Source organism: Garra rufa, chromosome 4 (assembly GCF_049309525.1).
Source record: "Garra rufa chromosome 4, GarRuf1.0, whole genome shotgun sequence".
In the NCBI taxonomy this organism is placed as follows: domain Eukaryota; kingdom Metazoa; phylum Chordata; class Actinopteri; order Cypriniformes; family Cyprinidae; genus Garra; species Garra rufa.
Window position 1 is genome coordinate 9351788 of NC_133364.1, and position 19175 is coordinate 9370962.

Here is a 19175-nt window from a genome sequence, read left to right on the forward strand (position 1 = left end):
GGTTATAAAGACAGAATTGAGTAATATAAACTCACAATTGCGAGTTATAAAGTCAGAATTGCATGATATAACTCAATTCTGACTTTTTTTCTCAAAATTGCATGATATGAACACATAAAAGGTCAAAATTGAGAGATACAAACTTGCATTTGAAAGAAATAAAGTCTAAATTGCGTGATAAAAACGTGCAATTCTTTTTTCTCGCAAATGCAAGCTTGTATAACAGAATTCATGACTTTATAACTCACAACTGCGAGTTTATATAACACAATTGAGAAAAAAAAGTCAGTTTTATCTCGCAATTCTGACTTTTTTCCTCTGGCTGTTTAGCTTTATATGCTTTAAATTCAAGTTTATATGTAATTGACAATATTGTTAAAAATATATAATCTTGACTTTAAGGCAAGAAAAATTTTCTGTAATAATTTAAAACCATCTAAATTCTTTATGTAAATAATTTATCTCCACCCAGTCTAAACATGTTTGTTTTTCTCTTTTATTCATAATATTCATCTACCCACTCATTCCTTTTCACAAACTAACATCAGCTGTTTTAAAGTGTCTAATGTAATGTTTTACAATGTATGGTGGAACTAAAGACAAGCTAAAAATCATTTCAGATAAGAGACCAATCAGAAAAATAAACAGTTTCTGTTTGGCTATCAACATTCCTCAAAATGTCTTCTGTTGTGTTCAACCGAAGATAGAAATGATTTGAAACGTGATAGTGGTGAGTAAATGTTGACAGAATTTTAGGTGAACTATCCCTTTAAGGTTTTAAAGTGATACACTGTAAACATTTTCTAATGTTTTAAAAACGCACTTCACATGGTAAAACCAAAATGAATGTTTAATTCAAAATAAAAGCCTGAAATACTACATCAGCTTACGCTAACAAGTCATTTTTAAAGGGCAGATTAGAAATAGCTCTAATATCCACATTAGAATTATATACAAAACAAGTTTACATCAAGCACTTGGAGCTTAATCAATTGCTAAAAACTGTATGAAGAACAAAAAAAGCAAATATATGAGATTTAAAGACTGCCCTGCAGTCTGTCTGAGTCCATGTAAAGGTGTGTGTGTGTGTGTGTGTGTGTGTGTGTGTGTGTTGGAGCTCAAAGTCCGTGTGTGTATCTGTGGCGTGGAGGGCTGTGTTGGGGTGAAATGGCATTGAGGTGATGTCCTACGTGTCTCTCCGCCGTCTTCAAACGCTCTTGCAGCTCCAGACGCTCCCGTTCTGCACGACGCGACACTTTTCGAGCCTTCCTCAGAGAATGCCTTAGTTTTCCCACTCTTTCTTTTAACTGTTCGTTCTTCCTCTCCAGCTCAGCCACGCGTTCCTCGAGCTGTCCAACCCGCTCCTCCTCCTCAAACAACACCTTCTGCACGGAGGAACACAGCAGCTGAAAGATAAAAAGACAGATGGTCACTTGCGTACATTATAATCAGAGATCTGGTCATGCATTGACGACCCGACCCTGAGGAATGAAGGTCAGCATATTCAACATGACATCATTTTCAGTCTCTGTCAGCCTTATTACTTCCCGTTGAGCGCTGCCTTTCTTTTCTGGGCCCCTACACATGCCAGCATGTGTGATAGAGGCAGTTCAAAAGTGACCCGCTGTCGTGCCCACGGTAGACACAAGCCGAGGCATGCTGTGTGTGTGTGTGTGTGTGTGTGTGCACATGTGGAGAGTGTGTGATTGCATGGCCGTGTCTGTGTGTTTTTGAGCGACAAGAGGCCACATGTTCTCCCTGAACAGCGGAAATGTCTAAATCCCTTTTGTAAAGAGCCAAATCTGAGTGTTACATGAAGTCATAGGTCACCACATGAGCTAATCGCACAAGGAAGTTCAATAATACTTTTCAGTCAATACTGATTTAAATGTCAGTCTGTTCAAGCTATACCATATGGACTAGAAATTTTTTTTTTAATTACAGTTGAAGTCAAAAGTTTATATACACCTTGGAGAATTGGCAAAATGTTTATTATTTTACCAAATAAGAGGGATCATACAAATGCATGTTATTTTTTATTTAGTACTGACATAAAAGGCGTTTACATATAGTTCACAAGAGAAAGCTGATGTACACTTTCTCTCTGTAAACAAAGGTTTACATACACTTGATTTTTTGAAGTTGTTCATGAGCCCCTTGTTTGTCCTGAACAGATAAACTGTCTGCTGTTCTTTGTGGGACAACCGAGGGACTCATATGCAACTATTACAGAAGGTTCAAACACTCAATGATGCTCCAGAAGGAAACACGATGCATTAAAAGCCAGGGGGTGAAAACTTTTGAACAGAATGAGGATGTGTACATTTTTCTTATTTTGCCTAAATATCAGATTTTTTTCATTTAGTGCTTCCTTTCAGAAGTTATAGAAGATCCTTACATGTTTCCCAGAAGACAAAATAAGTTAAATTTACCGTGATCTTCAAATTCAGGGTAACATCAGTGAGTGTTTGAACCTTCTGTAATAGTTGGGTATGAGTCTCTCAGTTGTCCTCAGTGTGAAAAGATGGATCTCAGCATCATACAGTCATTGTTGGAAAGGGTTCAAATACGCAAAAATGCTGAAAAACCAAAGAATTTGTGGGACCTGAAGGATTTTTTCAAAGAACAGCAGGCAGTTTAACTGTTCAGGGCTAACAAAGGACTCATAAACAGCTATCACTAAACAAAAAACACAGCTGTGGATTATTCAAATAATAGCAAAGTATTAAGAATCAAGTGTTTGTAAACTTTTGAACAGAGTCATTTTTATAAATTCAGCCATTATTTTCTTATTCAGGTCAGTACTAAATTAAAACAATATGCATTTTGTATGATCCCTATTAATTTGCAGATTCTGCAAGATGTATATAAACTTTTGACTTCAACTTTTGTGTATAAGTTTATATAATATGTTTTCACAGCTTTTTAAACACTATCCCTGGACAGAAAAACATGCATACTGTAGAACAAGAAGGGATGAGAACGAATGTTGTTGTGTCCTACTGTCCAAACAAAACACCCACTGCTGTAACAACAACAACAGCACTCTCCAAACGACAGCCAGAGCAGACAGACAGCTGGACACCAGCACACCTAAAACAACACATGCATGCTGGAATAAACAGCCCTTCTTAATAACAAGAACTGACTGTCGTTCATTTGGTTGTAAAACTATGTAAACAGCAGTTTGGCAATGCTGTTCGATATAATAAGGTTTCTTCTTAATGTGGCTGATGCGTATTTAAACCCACAAGAGCCAAACATAGCCTGCTTTTCTTTAAACCCAAAACAGGCCCAGATGTGGTGGTAAGTGAGTCATCCATAACAATAGATGAGTGTTTTTGAGAAAGACTTTGGGTAGAACAATAGATAGATAGATTAGCTGAAAATACATTATGCATTGAGACATGTGTCTGTGTAGCAAATGCAATGGTGTTTGAGCATTTGTGTGAATCTGATTAGAGCTTAATAAAGCATAATGGGTGTTTAAGATGGATGGTACGGGGCGCATGGGGTGACATAACTAACAGACACAGTGCCGACTACACTCACAAGAGCACAAAGTCCCTCAGGCGGCCTCAAGCAATCCTTTTCCCACAGGAAAGCTCCTGTGTAAAAGAGCTCTCATTATCTCTCTGAGGTTCCCGGGCCTGATAATCACCCCCACCTGTTCCTGCAGCACACACACCGTCATTATCTCTATCTTCTGTCTCTGCATCTGCCTGTCTCTCTGTGCAGATGTGATTAGTCAAGTGTCCCTGTGTGTCATTTTTGATCTGTAATAGTACAATGAATGTAACGGTATTTTTAAAAAATGTTCAGGGTTGAGAAAAGACGCTGTTAATAGAGCTAAAATTGGTCTTTCCAACCCGAATATCCCTTGTTTGCATCTAGACAGGCCGACTGTCACATCTGTTTAGCAGAGTGAACACCTGTTAAAGAAAGGTCACTGTCTCTACTTAGCCAGCTTTTGAAGCATACAAGATTTCTATAATCGATTTCAAATTCAAACTCAAATTCTGAATGCAATGTTTTCCTTAATTGAATCTACTCTTCTGCTCAAAAGTCTGGGGTCAGTACAATTTCATTTGAATTAAAACGTACTTTAGTCAAATTAAATTGACTAAAGTAACTCTGACTGTTGTAAAAGTCTTGTGACATTAAAGACTGGAGTAAGTTTTAAAAGTTTTTGAACAGTACAGTTTTTTTTATTTTTAAAAAGTCTTCTGCAAAGTACAGCAAAACTGTAACATTTTGAAATATTTTTATTATTTAAAGTAACTGTTTTCTATTTGAATATATTTTAAAATGTAATTTATTCCTGTGATTTCAAAGCTGAATTTTTAGCATTTAGCATTACTCCAGTCACATGATCCTTCAGAAGTCATTCTAATATTCTGATGCTGCTCAAAAAACATTATTATTATTATTAAGTTGAAAACAGAGGAGTAGGATTTTTTAAGGTTTCTTAAAAACACTGAAGTCTGGAGTAATGACACAGAAAATTAAGCTTTGATCACATGAATAAATTACATTTTAAAATATATTCAAATAGAAATCAGCTGTTTTAAATAGTAAAACTATTTCATAATATTCCTTCTTTTGTAGTAGATTGGATCAAATAAATGTCTCAAATAAATTCTTACTGTCCAAAAAATGTAATACATTTTTTTGGACATTTAAATCACTCTCTTTATATGTATGAATGTAACTCTGTTACACAACAAAAGATCAAAACTATTGTTTTTAATGCAGCTGGTGCCAATTAAATTTTAGTGGATGAAGTCAGTTTTGTTCACATTTGGCAACCTTAAAGTATCCAGATAATTGTAGTCTTCATTTTGAACATTATATGTATTGTTTTCATCATTTGAAACCTAAAAAAAATAAATGTCTTATTTTTTCGAAAGTAATATAATTTGCTTTGATATTTTTGTCTAAAAGGCAAGGGAGATTCCCGCAGGTTCACATCCTGAACTTTTCTCTGTTAGTACATTACGCTCAAGAACTCTGAAACTACATTGCCTCAGCTGATGACTGTTTTCAGTAAGTTAAAGTGGTCATTAGTTTGCACGTTCAGGCATCTCATTGTGTTTGTCTTAAAATAAACCCCTCCCCTCTGACAGCAGACCGCAGTCTGTCTAATGAGCGGCTTTCGTGTTTGATGTGTCTGAATGTACAGCAGGCTAATCTCATCAAGGCAAACATATCTGCCTCCACTTGATACTGTGTGTGTATGTGTGTGTGTTATATCCACACATCCTACAAAACCCCTGCAATAACCTCTGAGGACCCCTGACATTCCTCCCATTCTGCCTCGAACCGTCCACATCAAACGCATGATTTATTTTCCTTTCAAACCCCGCCGCCGTTTCCCCGAGAGGACATCCACATGTCCAGCTGACGTCTCACTCTTTCTCCATCTCAGCTTTATTTTCAGTGGCAGATGTGTGTGTTTAGGTGGGACAAACTGTCCATGAGTGTGTGTGTATGTGTGTAAGGTAGAGCAGCTCTAGCTGGGAGGTCTTTAATCCGGCCTCTATCGAGCCGAATGAACTCTTGAATTACCTCAGCCTCCTACCGTGATGAACAGTCACAGTCGTCAATACAAAGACCACCAAAGAAAGGGACTTGTGTGTCTAAGTGTAAGGAGCTCCATTTACCCATGAGAACCTGAACATGTTACTTTCGTATTATTCTCACTTCCTATGTTACTCACACCTTTTTGCCTGCAGCCAATCAGATTCCTCGATTCCTAAGATGTTTTTCTCCAGACGCTAGTGGAATGGAAATTGGCTGCTGTTTTACTGTTGAAGCACAGGTAAAAATAATTGTGCATGCAGACACTCCCATCTTCGTAAAAAGCCATTTACGAGGCTTTTGAATTTACAACCGAGTCGTTTTGAAACACTAAACACGTTTTGAACGTCTGCCTGTCACGACGCAAACAAGTTTGCACAAACAAGTAGACATACTGATGTTCACCTTTTGCAGATTTATGCCTTTCAATTCTCTTGTCTTGACAAGATGTATGGTTTTCATTTATGTCTGCCACTCTATAGCGCATACTGAGCCCATCTGTGTGAGTGTGTTTATTGGTGTCGTACCCTGCTGTCTTCCTGGCTCTCCCAGTCACTATTAAAGTTGTGCATCGTCTGTCCACCAGAGCAGTTTGAAAACTGGAAGAGGCTGGAAAACAGTCGTCTGTTCTCCAGCGTGTCAGGGAATATGGCATCCTGGAAGTTGACTCCATGAGGGAGGATGTTGTAGTTTTCATCCATCCTGTTAGAGACATGCACATGTTTAACTGACATTACAAGAGCAGACTTATAACAATTATTAGTTTGGAAATATGGACTTATCTGGTTGCACTGAATGTGTTCATTCACTAAAAAGAACCGACTCATAAGAGTCATTAGCTTCGACTACATTGGTCATGTTGTATGTTTTTAATTCACTAAAAGAGCCAAATTATAAGAGTCAGACATTTGGAAATCTGGACTTATCCAATGGCACCCAATGCACTGGGGGTTTTCATTCACTAAAAAGAACTGACACCCTTTCAGAAATTTCAGAAACTGCCTATTCATGCGCCTGTAAATCATTTTAAAGTTATATTGTTATATTGTTCTTGTTGCTTTTGTGTAATTGATGAATAACAAATAAAAAAAAAATATATTTTGTCGGAGTCAGAATCATGCACTAAAAGAACCTGACTCATAAGAGTCATTGGTTTTGGGAATAGGACTCATTCACAAAAAAATTTCTCAAAAGAGTCATTCGTTGGGAAATGGGACAACACTGGTTACACTTAAAGTCTTGATTTGCTACAAAAAAAGAACAGGTGTTCTAACATTTCATCCTACCCATCAGATTTTCCTACCAACACTGTGTTTTTCATACTGTAAGGTTAGGTTTAGGGTTGGGGTAGGTGTACGCGTTAATAATGCCTCACACTCATATTAATATCATACTGGAAGCAAAATCTGATAGGTAGCAAATTTCGCTGTCAAATTTTCCTACCATCTGTTTGAAAGGGATGTACCAAAATCTGACAGGGTAGCAGAACAGCCAGAACACCGGTTCAAAAGAGTCAATCATTTCAACAGCACTGTCCGTGTTGTATGTTTCCGATTCACTAAAAGAACCGACTCAAAAGAGACATTCTCTTGGGAATCTGAAAGTTACTCTGAAAGTGTTAATTTGCAACAAATAACAAACAAAAAACAACCGGTTCATTGGAGTCATTTGTTTCTACTCTAATGGCTTCATTATATGTCTCTGATTCACTAAAAGAACCGAATCTTAAGAGTCATTTGTTTTGGGAATCGGACTACACTGGTTGCACTGAAAATGTTAATTTGCTACTAACAAACAAACAAACAAACAAACAAACAAACAAACAAACAAAAGGGGTTCATTAGAGTCATTTGTTTCTATGGCTGCATTATAAGTCTCTGTTTCACTAAAAGAACCGACTCTTAAAGAGTCATTTGCAGGGGCGCCGCTAAGAAGGGGGAAAGTTAGGACAATTCTAAGGGCCCACACCATTTAGGGGCCCCCAGAGATCTGCTTTTGTATGGTAGGGGGGGCCCAACCTCATATTTTGTCATAGGGCCCAAAATTGCGAGCGGCGCCCCTGGCCATTTGTTCTGGGAATCAGACTACACTGGTTGCACTGAAAGTGTTAATTTGCTACATAAAAAAAGAACCGGTTCATTAGTGTCATTTGTTATTTGTTTCTACTCTAATGGCTGCATTATATGTCTCTGATTCACTAAAAAAACGAATCTTAAGGGTAATTTGTTTTGGGAATCAGACTACACTGGTCACACTGAAAGTGTTAATTTGCTAAAAGAACCGACTCATAAGAGTCATTTGTTTTGATCGAGTCATTTAGTAAAAAAAAAATAAACAATGTCAAAACATTTCTGGCGCAAGAACTCATGAATCGTGGAACTAATTCGTTTCCCCTCAAATGAAGTTCAGAATTAGCTGAACTGATTGTTTTTTTTATTTAGACGTGAACCCACCTGAGGAAGAATATGTAGGAGTTGTTTTCCATCACCGTGTGTGACTGACAGCTAAAGTACCCGAGTCCCGTGAGGTTGAGGCGCGACCCCGCGGGCACCTCCAACATGCTGCCCCATGCCTGGTCGCATAGCAACTCCACCTCCGCCGCGTACAGCAGCGCGTCCTCGGCGCGTTCGTGCTTCTGGTACGGCAAGTAATTGTAAAGGCTGGACGCGTACGGCTCCTCGTGGATGGCCAGCACCTTGGCGTATACAATAATCTCGGCGAGTTCAGCTCGACAACCCTCGCTCAAGGGTCGCCACTCGCTGGGAAGCTGACACGCAAATGCGAACCCGAAACCCAGCGTCAGCAGAAGCGCAAGGTGCATGCTTCCCGTGCCAGTAAATAAACCCACGCGTAAAAAGTGCTCGTTCACGGGTTTGGTGGATAGGCGATGCAAGTGAAAGCACCCATCCAGCGGCCCGGGGTCAGTTCACATAGTCCGGACCTGTTCAGACTGCTGTAGGTTCACAAGTACGAGTTCCCACGTCCTGCTCCTCCTCGATCTATTCCTAAAAGTTCGTCTCAGGCCAATCGGACGCGCTGGAGTTTAAACAGCCAATAGACGCGCTGCGTCCTGCGTCCATCCATGCATTCCTGAACGGCATTTGGACTCTTTTTTTCTGTCTTTATTGATTTTGCAGGCAGAAAACAGATCACTGTTCATGGAATTTCACTTTTTACAAAAGTGCTTTTATTGAAAATACGTATTGGCTCTTTACTTTTCAGTCACGGAAAAGTTAGTTTTATTAAATAATTTGAGAAGTGGTTTGTCTCTGCATTGTGTTGCTCATTTTCAATTATTTAAATTAGCCATGTGCCTAAAAAAAAAATTCTTTAACTGAGAGACCACTTCTATAATATTTACATGTGATTTAAATTACCAGTCAGTGAGATTTTTAAAGAAGTCTCTTTTGCTCACCAAGCCTGCTTTTATTAGATCCAAAGTACAGCAAAAGCAGTAATATTTTGAAATAGTTTATACTATTCGAAATAACAGCTTTCTATTTGAATCTATTTAAAAAAATGTAATTTATCGTATGTATCAAAGTTACTGTAATTCCTCCAGGTACCAACAGACACAAGTGGCTTTCTCAACTGATGGATTTATTGAATCCAGCTTGGTCAGGATCATAAACACACCGTGAAAACTAAAGGCACAGAACAAACAATAATTAGCTTAAAGAAAGAAATTTGACAGATAAAACTATTTTGACAAATACAATATACAAAACAATACCTCGTTGGCTGAGTACCGAGAAAGGAATTAGTTTTAGTCTTCTTCTTTTTGTTTATCTTATTTCTCTTAGACTTAGCTTAGTGACCACGCTTTAGTCATGCATCTTTCTTTTTTTCGAGAGAGATCGCTTCTTCTGAGGAAATTAACCTCTACTCTGCATACAAAGCTCACTCCAATGATACAGCGCCCCCTGGTGGTACTCAACGGTAATAATAATAACAATACAGAAAATGAATAGAAACGAAAATGTGGCAGTAACAGTTACATTTTCAGCATCATTACTTCAGTGTCAGATGATCCTTCAGAAATCATAATATTCTGATCTGTTGTTCAAGAAACATTTATTATTATCATCATCATCATCATCATCATCATCAACATTTAAAACAGTTCAGTACATTCTATCAGGATTCTTTGATGAATAGAAAGATACAAAGATCAGCATTTATCTGAAATTATAAGCTTTTGTAACATTATAAACTATACCATTCAAAAGCTTGAAATCAGTATCATTTTTTTTTGGAAAAAAATTATAGAAATTAATACTTTTTATTTAACAAGGATGCTTTAAATTGATCAAAAGTGATGAGAAAAGACATTTATAATGTTACAAAAGATTTCCATTTCAGATAAATGCTGTTCTTCTAAACTTTCTAATCATAAAAAAACTGAAAAAAAACCCCATCTACTTTATATGTTTTCAACATATTTTTTGTGAGGCAAATTAAAATATTAGAATGATTTCTGAATGATCACGTGGCTGCTAAAAATTCAGCTTTGAAATCTCAGGAATAAATTATATTTTTATATATATTTAAATAGAAATTTATTTTAAATAGTTAAAATATTTCCGATTTTTACTGTTTTTGCTGTACTTTGGATCAAATAAAGAGGAGGCATTAAATAAACAGAAATCTTACTGTTCAAAAACTTTTGACTGGTAGTGTATTTGTTTATTTTTTGTATAAGTATTTTGTATAGTATAAAAAGACTAAAAAGTTAGGAAAATGCAGAACAGAATTACCAGTGAATCATATAAATAATATATGAAAGATCATTATGATCGTTATTTCATGCTGGTGCATCCAAGTGCTAAAACTAGCAGTCTGACTTTTGAAAAGTATAAAAGTAGTATTCAGTGGACTTCTTTTTTTCTGGCAAATAATATAGATGGAAATGACATTTCAGTATCTCCATAATAATTATGTTAGCAGATTATAATATCTCTTTAACTATCTTTGAAACTAAAAATCTCGTTTGAGATTCTGTTTTAAGATTTCCCCACAAAATCCATTAAAATGCACTCCTAAAGTTCTGAAAGCGTTGTCGTTTAGCTCTGTCTCGATGGCTCCATCTAGTGCATCAACAAAGTCATTACATTATAGGTCCCTCAACTTTTTATTACAATAACGATTTATTATTGTTGCTGTTATTGCGATCTTGGGCGTTTCATGCCAGATCCATAAATAACCTAAAAGTACTAAATGGAATTAAAAGGGCAAGGCTGATTCATCGCCCATCATACAAATAGGAAACTATGACTGCTACACGCTAAAATCATAAAAGGTGTGCCAGGGCCGAAAAGCCCCTCCGTTTGCCCCAGTTCTGGCCGCGTCATGCGGCATGACCTCAGTAGGGCAAGCGCAGGGAAATCCCGGACCGCGTCGTGTCGTCACCATCAGCTGGTTCAGTGCAGTGCATGGAAGCAGCTTCAGAGACAAGAGCCATATGACATCGGGTAGACATTCACTTGCATAACGCCTACTGTAAATAGACCAATCCTTCTGGATCACAGATCTGTGCGTTCAGCGCGCCGCACTGACGTCTAGATCAGGAAACGCAGCATTTTCCAAAACAAGTTGCTGTACACACGAAGTAAAAGCTTGGTGAGTATCGCGCAGTGCTCTTAAATGTAGCGAGGTATTTAAATGTCATACCTTTAAAGAGTGTCTCCAGATAGAATAACGTGTTGCGCACTTGTGTAAGACATTAGGGCGTAGTTTAACGAGTGTTTGTTCATTTCTACCGCAAATGTTCTAGTTAACTTTCGTTTTCTCTTGACATATATTGTGAAACGTCCCGGGTGAGATTTGACAGTCATCATTTAGATTAGCTTTCAATGCTATGCGAAACTAAACTAAACCATCGATTGCCATTTATACGTGTGTTTTTCAGGTTTCTACAACTATAGGTTCAAACACTAGTTCATAGAGTCGTCTACTTATATTAAAAGTCAAAGATACAGAATCAAAGTCTTATCTACTTTCCTACAGTCTTGCAATCAATTGAATTCTTGCCACCGATCAGACTGAGTCTGGGTTGAACCCCATAACCTTATCAGATCGATTCAACAAATTGTTCAGGTTTAGTGATTTGGATAAACTGTTATGCCTAACTTGAACATTTTTTTTTTGGTTTAGCCTAGGTTTCACTTTTCATTCTGTGTTGATAATTGCATATTTGGCCATAAAACATTCTTGAACTAAGAGTCATGTTGTGGTATTTCATAACTTCAGAGACATGGCATCTGGTTCATCCATGATGAACGGGGACATCAATCACCCAGGCCGTTCCGGACCAGGGAATCTGGGCAGTTTAGAAGAAACCATTGAGCAAATGAACACCCTGATCAAAGAGAACAGAGAACTGAAAGGTGAGATTTCATTTCACTTTAAAGGAGATGTTCACTTCCAGAACAAAAATTTACAGGTGATTTACTCACCCCCTTGTCAACCAAGATGTCTTTCTTTCTTCAGTCGTATAGAAATTAAGTTTTTGGAGGAAAGAGTTTCAGGGTCCATATAATGGACTTCTATGGTGCCAGTGAGTTTGAACTTCCAAAATGCAGTTTAAATGCAGGTTCAAAGGGCTCTAAATGATCCCAGCCAAAGAAGAAGGGTCTTATCTAGTAAACCGATTGGTTATTCTTAAATAGATTGACAATTTATATACTTTTTAACCTCTAATGCTTGTCTCATCAAGCTGTGCATATACTTTGTGTATTCCGGTTCAAGACAGTTAGGGTATGTCGAAAAACTCTCATCTTATTTTCTCCTCCAACTTCAAAATCATCCTACATCCCTGCAAAAGTACCAACCCAGTGTTTACAAAGTTAACGTGCATAGAAGATCAAAACAGTAGAACAGTCTTGGACTGGAATAAACAGAGTACACGCAGAGCTAGACAAAACTGGCATTTGAGGTAAGAAGTATATAAATTGTGTGTATATATATATATATATATATATATATATATATATATATATATATATATATATAAAAAATGTTGTTTTTTTTTTTTTGTTTGTTTTTTAGAAAACAACCAATCATTTAGCTAGATAAGACCCTTCTTCCTTGTCTGGGATTACAGCCCTTGGAAGCTGCATTTTGGAAGTTCAAACTCATGGGCACCATAGAAGTCCACTATATGGAGAGAAATGCTCACCGATGTCCTTATATGTATCCCACAGAAGCCCTGAAACAAACCAACCTGTCCATGAAGGAGAGATTTGAGGGTTTATCTGCATGGAAGGAGAAGCAAAAGGAGGAGAGAGACTTTCTGGAGCAACGTCTGGAGGAGGCCAAAACCAGACTGAACACTATGGATGCAGAGAACGAGGCGTTGAAGAAACGAGTAGAAGAGCTGGAAAAAAGTGGAGCTGAGGTGAGACAAGGTAGAAACTGGAAAACCATACTGTACATGAGTATATGGTCAATTTACCAAGACTTTAATATCTGCCGTAGGGTTTACACACTGAACTGGAGGCACTGAGGGGTCAGATTACCCGTCTTCAGGCTGAGAAGAATGATCTGGTAGCATTAAACTCTGAACTCCAGCTCAAAACGGGTCAAGGTTCACCTAGAGACTCCTTCATTGAGATTAGAATAGCTGTAAGTATGCACATGCACACACAAACACGATAAAGCGACAGTATGTTACTCAGTTTGTCAATTTCTGTGCTTTCTTCCACAGGAAGATGAGTTAAAAATGACCAATGCACCAAAGGAACTGTCTGCTTTCAGCATGTAAGCACTGCAGAATTAGGAATGAAGTTCAGCAGATTTCCAATGAAATGCTTCTGATTTGCTACATTCAACATGATCTTTGACCCCTTGATAGTTTTTTGTTCATTTGTTTTAGTCTGTGAGCCATAAATGCCAATAGATCTGGCAAAAACTCTTTCTGTGGGTGTATTAAATTGGAAAATCCATTCATAAGTTAAGAGCAAACAATGTGAAACTTTTCTTTATGGATTAAAGTTAGGAAGTGGGCCACAGTTAGTCTGCAGCAATTGTACAAATGCAACAGAAAGTCCTAATTTCGATAACTAAGCAAATATACGTGTGTACACAGGCCAAAGGCTGAGTCGGAGGAACAGACGGTGAGGCAGCTGCTTCGCTCCCTCAGAGCAGAGACTGATGAGAAGGAGAGACTGCAGCTAACGCTCCAGGAGGCACGTGAGAGGTACGACACAATTTCGCCAACCGTCTCAGAGACAGAATTTAAAGGATTAGTTTACTTCCAGAATATTTTTTTTTTTTTAGATAATTTACTCACCGCTATATCATCCAAGGTGTTTATCTTTCTTTCAGCTGAGAAGAAATTAAGGTTTTTGAAGAAAATATTCCAGGGATTTTCCACAATATATAGTGGACTTTAATGGGAACCAACGGTTTGAAGGTCCAAACTGCAGTTTCAGTGCAGCTTCAGATCCCAGCCGAGGAACAAGCCTCTTTAATAAGCATTTGTGGTTAAAAGCTACATTGAAATTAGAATTGAAGTCCACTATATGGAGAAAAATCCTAGTATGTTTTCTCAAGAACCTTAATTGTTTTTTGACTGAAGAAAGAAAGACATCTTGTATGACATAGGGGTGAATAAATTATCAGGACATTTTAATTCTGGAACTGAACTAATCCTTTAAGGTGTTTGAACTTTATTTATTATATGTTCATGTGTGTATATTTACAGAATTGCCGAGTTGGAGAAAAGACTGGAATGCGCTGACAGCAGCGCTCAGACATCTCTCCCCTGTACAACTGATATCAACGTAGGGATAATCAGACTTTAATAGCTATCTGTGTGGCATTGTTTAATTAAAACATCCATGTGGCTGTGGTCTTTGAGGACAGTCCTGTCTGAGAGAAAGTGAAAGAAATTTGTTGGGAGTGTGGCAACAACTTTGAATTTACATTTAGTATGAGGAAGTGATGTTTTTTTATGTTTGTTTTCACCAGGCAAGTGCTGAGGTAAAGAATCTGGAGGATCAGTTGCTGAAGCTATGTAATGAATTGAAACAGGCTCAGGTCAAACTGGACGAGGCGGAGAACATGAAAAGAAACCTGCAGGACAGGTCAGAAACACCAGTCACCAACAGCTTTTTACACAAAACTTTAAGTAGCACGGGTATATTTGTAGCAATAGCCAAAAATACATTGTATGGGTCAAATATATATACATATATTTTAGGATATTAAGTAAAGGTCATGTTCCATGACATTCAATTTTTGATTTGTAAAATGCATTGCTAAGGATTTCATTTGGACAACTTTAAAGGTGATTTTCTCAATATTTAGATTTTTTTGCACCCTCAGATTCCAGATTTTCAAATAGTAAACTATCCTAACAAACCACAATGGAAAGCTTATTTTTTTAGCGTTTAGACAATGTATAAATCTCAGTTTCAAAAAAACTGACCCTTATGACTGTTTTTGTGTTCCAGGGTCACATGTTTCATCTTAATTGTTTTATTTGTAGTGTTCAAACTGCAAATCTAGTTACAACATGATGACTTAACAACATAATGGCACCAGAAGATTGTATTTACTTTAAGGTCTATGACGTCTACAATGTTTCCTAGCTCTACATCTCCTGTTCCTTATGCAGGTGTAAGGATCTGGATCAGGATCTAGGTACTCTGAAAACTCAGCTCGGAGAGAAACAGAAGGTCCAGGCTGAGAACAACACTCTGAGGGTTCAGATGGAAAGCCTTCAGGCTGCTGTTAAACTGGAACAAAAGAAAACTCAGGATGAGAAGTGAGTACAACTTGTTACCCCCGTCTGATGCCTACAAAAATTTGAGGGAAATATAAACTCGGATGCACATTGTGTTTATGTTTTCATAATAATCACATCTTCTGTTATCTTACTTGCCAGGAACAACCTGAACCAGCTGAAAGATGCCTATACCAAGCTGTTTGAAGACTACAATGAGCTCCAAGAGGAAAAGAAGAAGAGAGAGGTACAGATTCCCAGTTCATTTGGTATTCAGAGTGTGTTGTTGGTTCATCCTTCTTACGCATCTCATTGAACATGTGCGTGATCAGGGCAGCGTATCACGGGAAGACTATGATGACCTCCAAAGCAGGTTTGATATGGCTGAAAAGGCGCTGGCTGACAAACAGAAGAAGATCGACGAGATGAAGATGGAAATCTTCAATAAGGAAAAGGAACTAGAAACCATCTCGGTTTTCCAGGCTCAGGTATGAACAATTGTATGGCTTCCTGAGCATTGCTTGCAATCTGCATCATTATTTATTATGGGGTTTTGTGTACACATACAGGCAGAGATATATTCCTCAGATTTCTACGCAGAACGAGCAGCTCGGGAGAAGATTCATGAGGAGAAAGAGCGTTTGGCCACTCAGCTGGAGTATGTAAAGAAACAAAACACTCAACTTCAGGAGGAGATGGACTCGCTTGGCAGGTCAGCCATAAACTTCAAACACTTACCCGCTCACATGTGATCCCTATGATTTTGAAAAAGGATATTTTTTATGCCACAGGCATTCCATGAGTGAGATGCAAAGGAGACATGTGCCACGTGGGGCCAATCCACAAGGGCCAGCGTCTCCACATCACCCGCCAGGAGGTAGAGATAGCACCTTACCTTAAACACCTTGCTTAAGTTGAAACTGCTTAGTTACATAGAGCTCTTTCTTCAACAGGTGACTGGCAGCAGCAGAATATTCCAGAACATGCTTGTCCCAAATGTGGAGAAGTCCTACCTGATCTGGACTCCCTGCAGATCCACATTATGGATTGCATCATCTAGGCCTGTCACCTATTAACCATAACAGATTCCCCCATATGTGAACTAGTGGTTTGATAGCTTTACCTTCAAGCAGCCTGAAACATAATGCTTCAATAACACAAGTGTATACCGTACATTATAAGTGTGGATGGCTTCAGACGGATAGATGCTACTGGTCAAGACTGAGCATTAGAATTTAATTTAATACACCCCTTATAACAGTAACAGTAATTTAAGCTGCTTTAAGACAATTTATCACTGTCAACTTTAAAAATATATATATATTATGTTGCAGGTGGGCAATCAATGTGGCATACATAATTATGATTATGATTAATCTGTTGTGGGTGAATTTTGTTATTGGTAGCAAAAAAAATTTTTGTTTAAAAATAATGTTTTTGAGAGATCATATATTTTAAAGACTTGAAATCTCAGTTATATTTTTTGCATTATATTCTCAATGCCCATTATACAGATAGAAATCAACAGATAATTTAGTTGGTTGGATCTGTTAACTGTTAAAGCACTTTATTCTGTTTGGTTGGGGCAAGTTACTCTAAATATATAACCGTGTCTGTATGTTAATACCTGCCTACATCGAATAAATACGTTTATTAAGTTCATAAAGATATTGTTTTCAAGACATGAGCTCTATCTGCAATGTGCTTTTAAGGTTACATGGGTAACTAACTCTGCAGTATGTAGCATAATCTCTTCAAATGCATATTAAAGGACTACTTCACCGAAAAAAATGAAACTTTGTCGTCATTTACTTACCTTGATGAGTTTTGAGGCACATGCTCTTCAATCTCGTCAATTCAATTAAAGTGAATTACGCTCCAGAATAACAAAACTTCAACAGAAACGTATCATAAAAGTGATCTGATACGACTAGCAAGTCATATGATGGATTTATGTTAAGAAAAAATGAAATTAAAGCTGTTTTTCACTGATTAAACCGTCTCCCGTCAGCTGTTAACCGTTGCAATCCGAACCGTGAGTGAATCATTTAAACCTATTTTGTGAACTGAAAAGATTCGACTCAAATGAATCGTCCGTTCACTACATGAACGCGGGCCTCATGAACGCGCCAAAGAGAAGTACAGTAAATTTACAATATCACAGATAAATACCATAGTATTTGGGGTAATATGGCACCACAAATTAAGATTTCATCCTCCACTTAAAATCTTTGAATCTTTGTCCTCAGTGGCTGGTCAATGGCATACAAAAACGTAGGAAAGAAATAATCTTTTAAACATTTAGTTCAAATTCATGTTGATGTAAGATTTTTCTTTTCACATTTCACATTTACTTTTAGAAAACTTTTAAATTGCATGTCAAACTCATGTGGTGCAGTTTGTTTGTTTTTTTGTTTAAACTGATTGTGAAATGTGTAAATGTCCAAATAAAACGCTCAAATGGTCTAATATTTCATTTTTATGTTGATTGGACAACATTTTACATAATCTCCTCAAATATTAAGAAAAAAGTTTATTATAAAAATAATAATTAATTATTTATAATTAAAATAATTATTTATTAAGCTTGTTCACTGGAGAAAGCAATAGTGTGTTTTCACAGCATGTCATCAATCGGCCAAAACTTATTTAGCTGATTATAGCTGCTAAAGTTGGTCAATATTTTTGGCTTTACTAATCGGTCAGACCGGGAAAAACATTTAGAATACTATAGACTGATTAAAGTGATAACAAATCAAGGAAAAGAGTGCAAAAAAAAAAAAAAAAAATGTCTGAAGAACAAAAGGCATTTGTGGTTGGCCAAACTGAACCAGAATTTCCAGGGCAAGTTTCTTGGCAACATTCATGTTCGTTCTTATCATTTCCAGTCAGGTAGGTGAAATATTAGGCTAATATCTTAATTAATACTGCTCATACGTATCTTTACCACCTATTAACTTTAGTTTGTCAGAATTTTGCACCCTTTCCTGCTTACTAAGTCCTTCTCTATATGATTTAGCAGCTTTCAGTTTTTTTTGTGTGGTTTAGACAGTATAAACTAGCAAAACAACATATTCAATAGTAGTACATAAACTGTTGTTGACATCCGAGTATCGCAAATATGGCCACGAATCCGGGTAACTGAACAAGAGTAAACCCTCTATATTATGGAAAGAGTTACTTGTATTTTAGCCAGAAGCAATAGTTTTAATGATGAATTTGTGCCTTTAATTCAGTTTGTAAATGCTTTACAATTTGCAAATGGTTAAATGCACAATATGCAAGTTTCTTTTTTAATTAAAACAAATGAAAACCACTAAAATAGTGTTACATATATTGAAGACTTGTGTACTTACATTATCCCAAATGATTCCAAGAAGGTTTAAATCCAGAGAAATAAGCTATTTTAACTACTGTCCCATCCATTGTCATTGCCTCACATCCTTGATTTCCGGTTTGATTTATTTCTGTGGTAAACATGGAAACATCAAAGACGCTTTAATATGTTTTATTAGACAGAACATGCAGACACTCAAATGTATCTAGCAGGACAAAAAAGCGATACTTTACCCCACATACACGCGACCGGAAGGGGCGGAAGCGGTCGACTGTGGCATAATAAAAGCTCCGCAGTTTTGGAGTTGTGTGTCGCACTCCTGTCTCTTTAGCAATCGCTTCAGCGGCCTCGTTTCGCTTCCACGACTTTCAGTCCCACCCTGCTTCGTACTACAGTGAAGTATGAAATCTAAATCTTTAGTACATTAGCTGATCCGTGAACACGATTTCTACCCGAGTCCCGTCGGATTCCGTCGGCTGTGGGAATGAAGACTACGACTCCCATGATTCCACACTCTATCGCAGCGTCATT

The 19175-nt window shown here is 37.4% G+C and overlaps 2 protein-coding genes across 2 annotated transcripts; one reads left to right on the forward strand and one right to left on the reverse strand.

Moving 5' to 3' along the window:
• Positions 1-557: 557 nt before the first annotated feature.
• Positions 558-8562, reverse strand: ccdc3a (coiled-coil domain containing 3a). Its single transcript, XM_073838771.1, has 3 exons — positions 8034-8562; positions 6108-6282; positions 558-1406 (listed from the first exon to the last, which is right to left on the reverse strand). Exons 1-3 carry the CDS (start codon positions 8399-8401, stop codon positions 1119-1121), a joined length of 831 nt encoding a protein of 276 aa, XP_073694872.1. The 5' UTR covers positions 8402-8562; the 3' UTR covers positions 558-1118.
• A 3254-nt stretch (positions 8563-11816) lies between these two features.
• LOC141333245 (optineurin) lies at positions 11817-17103 on the forward strand. Its single transcript, XM_073838212.1, has 13 exons — positions 11817-11966; positions 12783-12976; positions 13057-13203; positions 13286-13338; positions 13667-13777; positions 14285-14363; positions 14551-14666; positions 15200-15349; positions 15470-15554; positions 15640-15795; positions 15877-16019; positions 16099-16184; positions 16261-17103. Exons 1-13 carry the CDS (start codon positions 11834-11836, stop codon positions 16365-16367), a joined length of 1560 nt encoding a protein of 519 aa, XP_073694313.1. The 5' UTR covers positions 11817-11833; the 3' UTR covers positions 16368-17103.
• The last annotated feature ends 2072 nt before the right edge of the window (positions 17104-19175 follow it).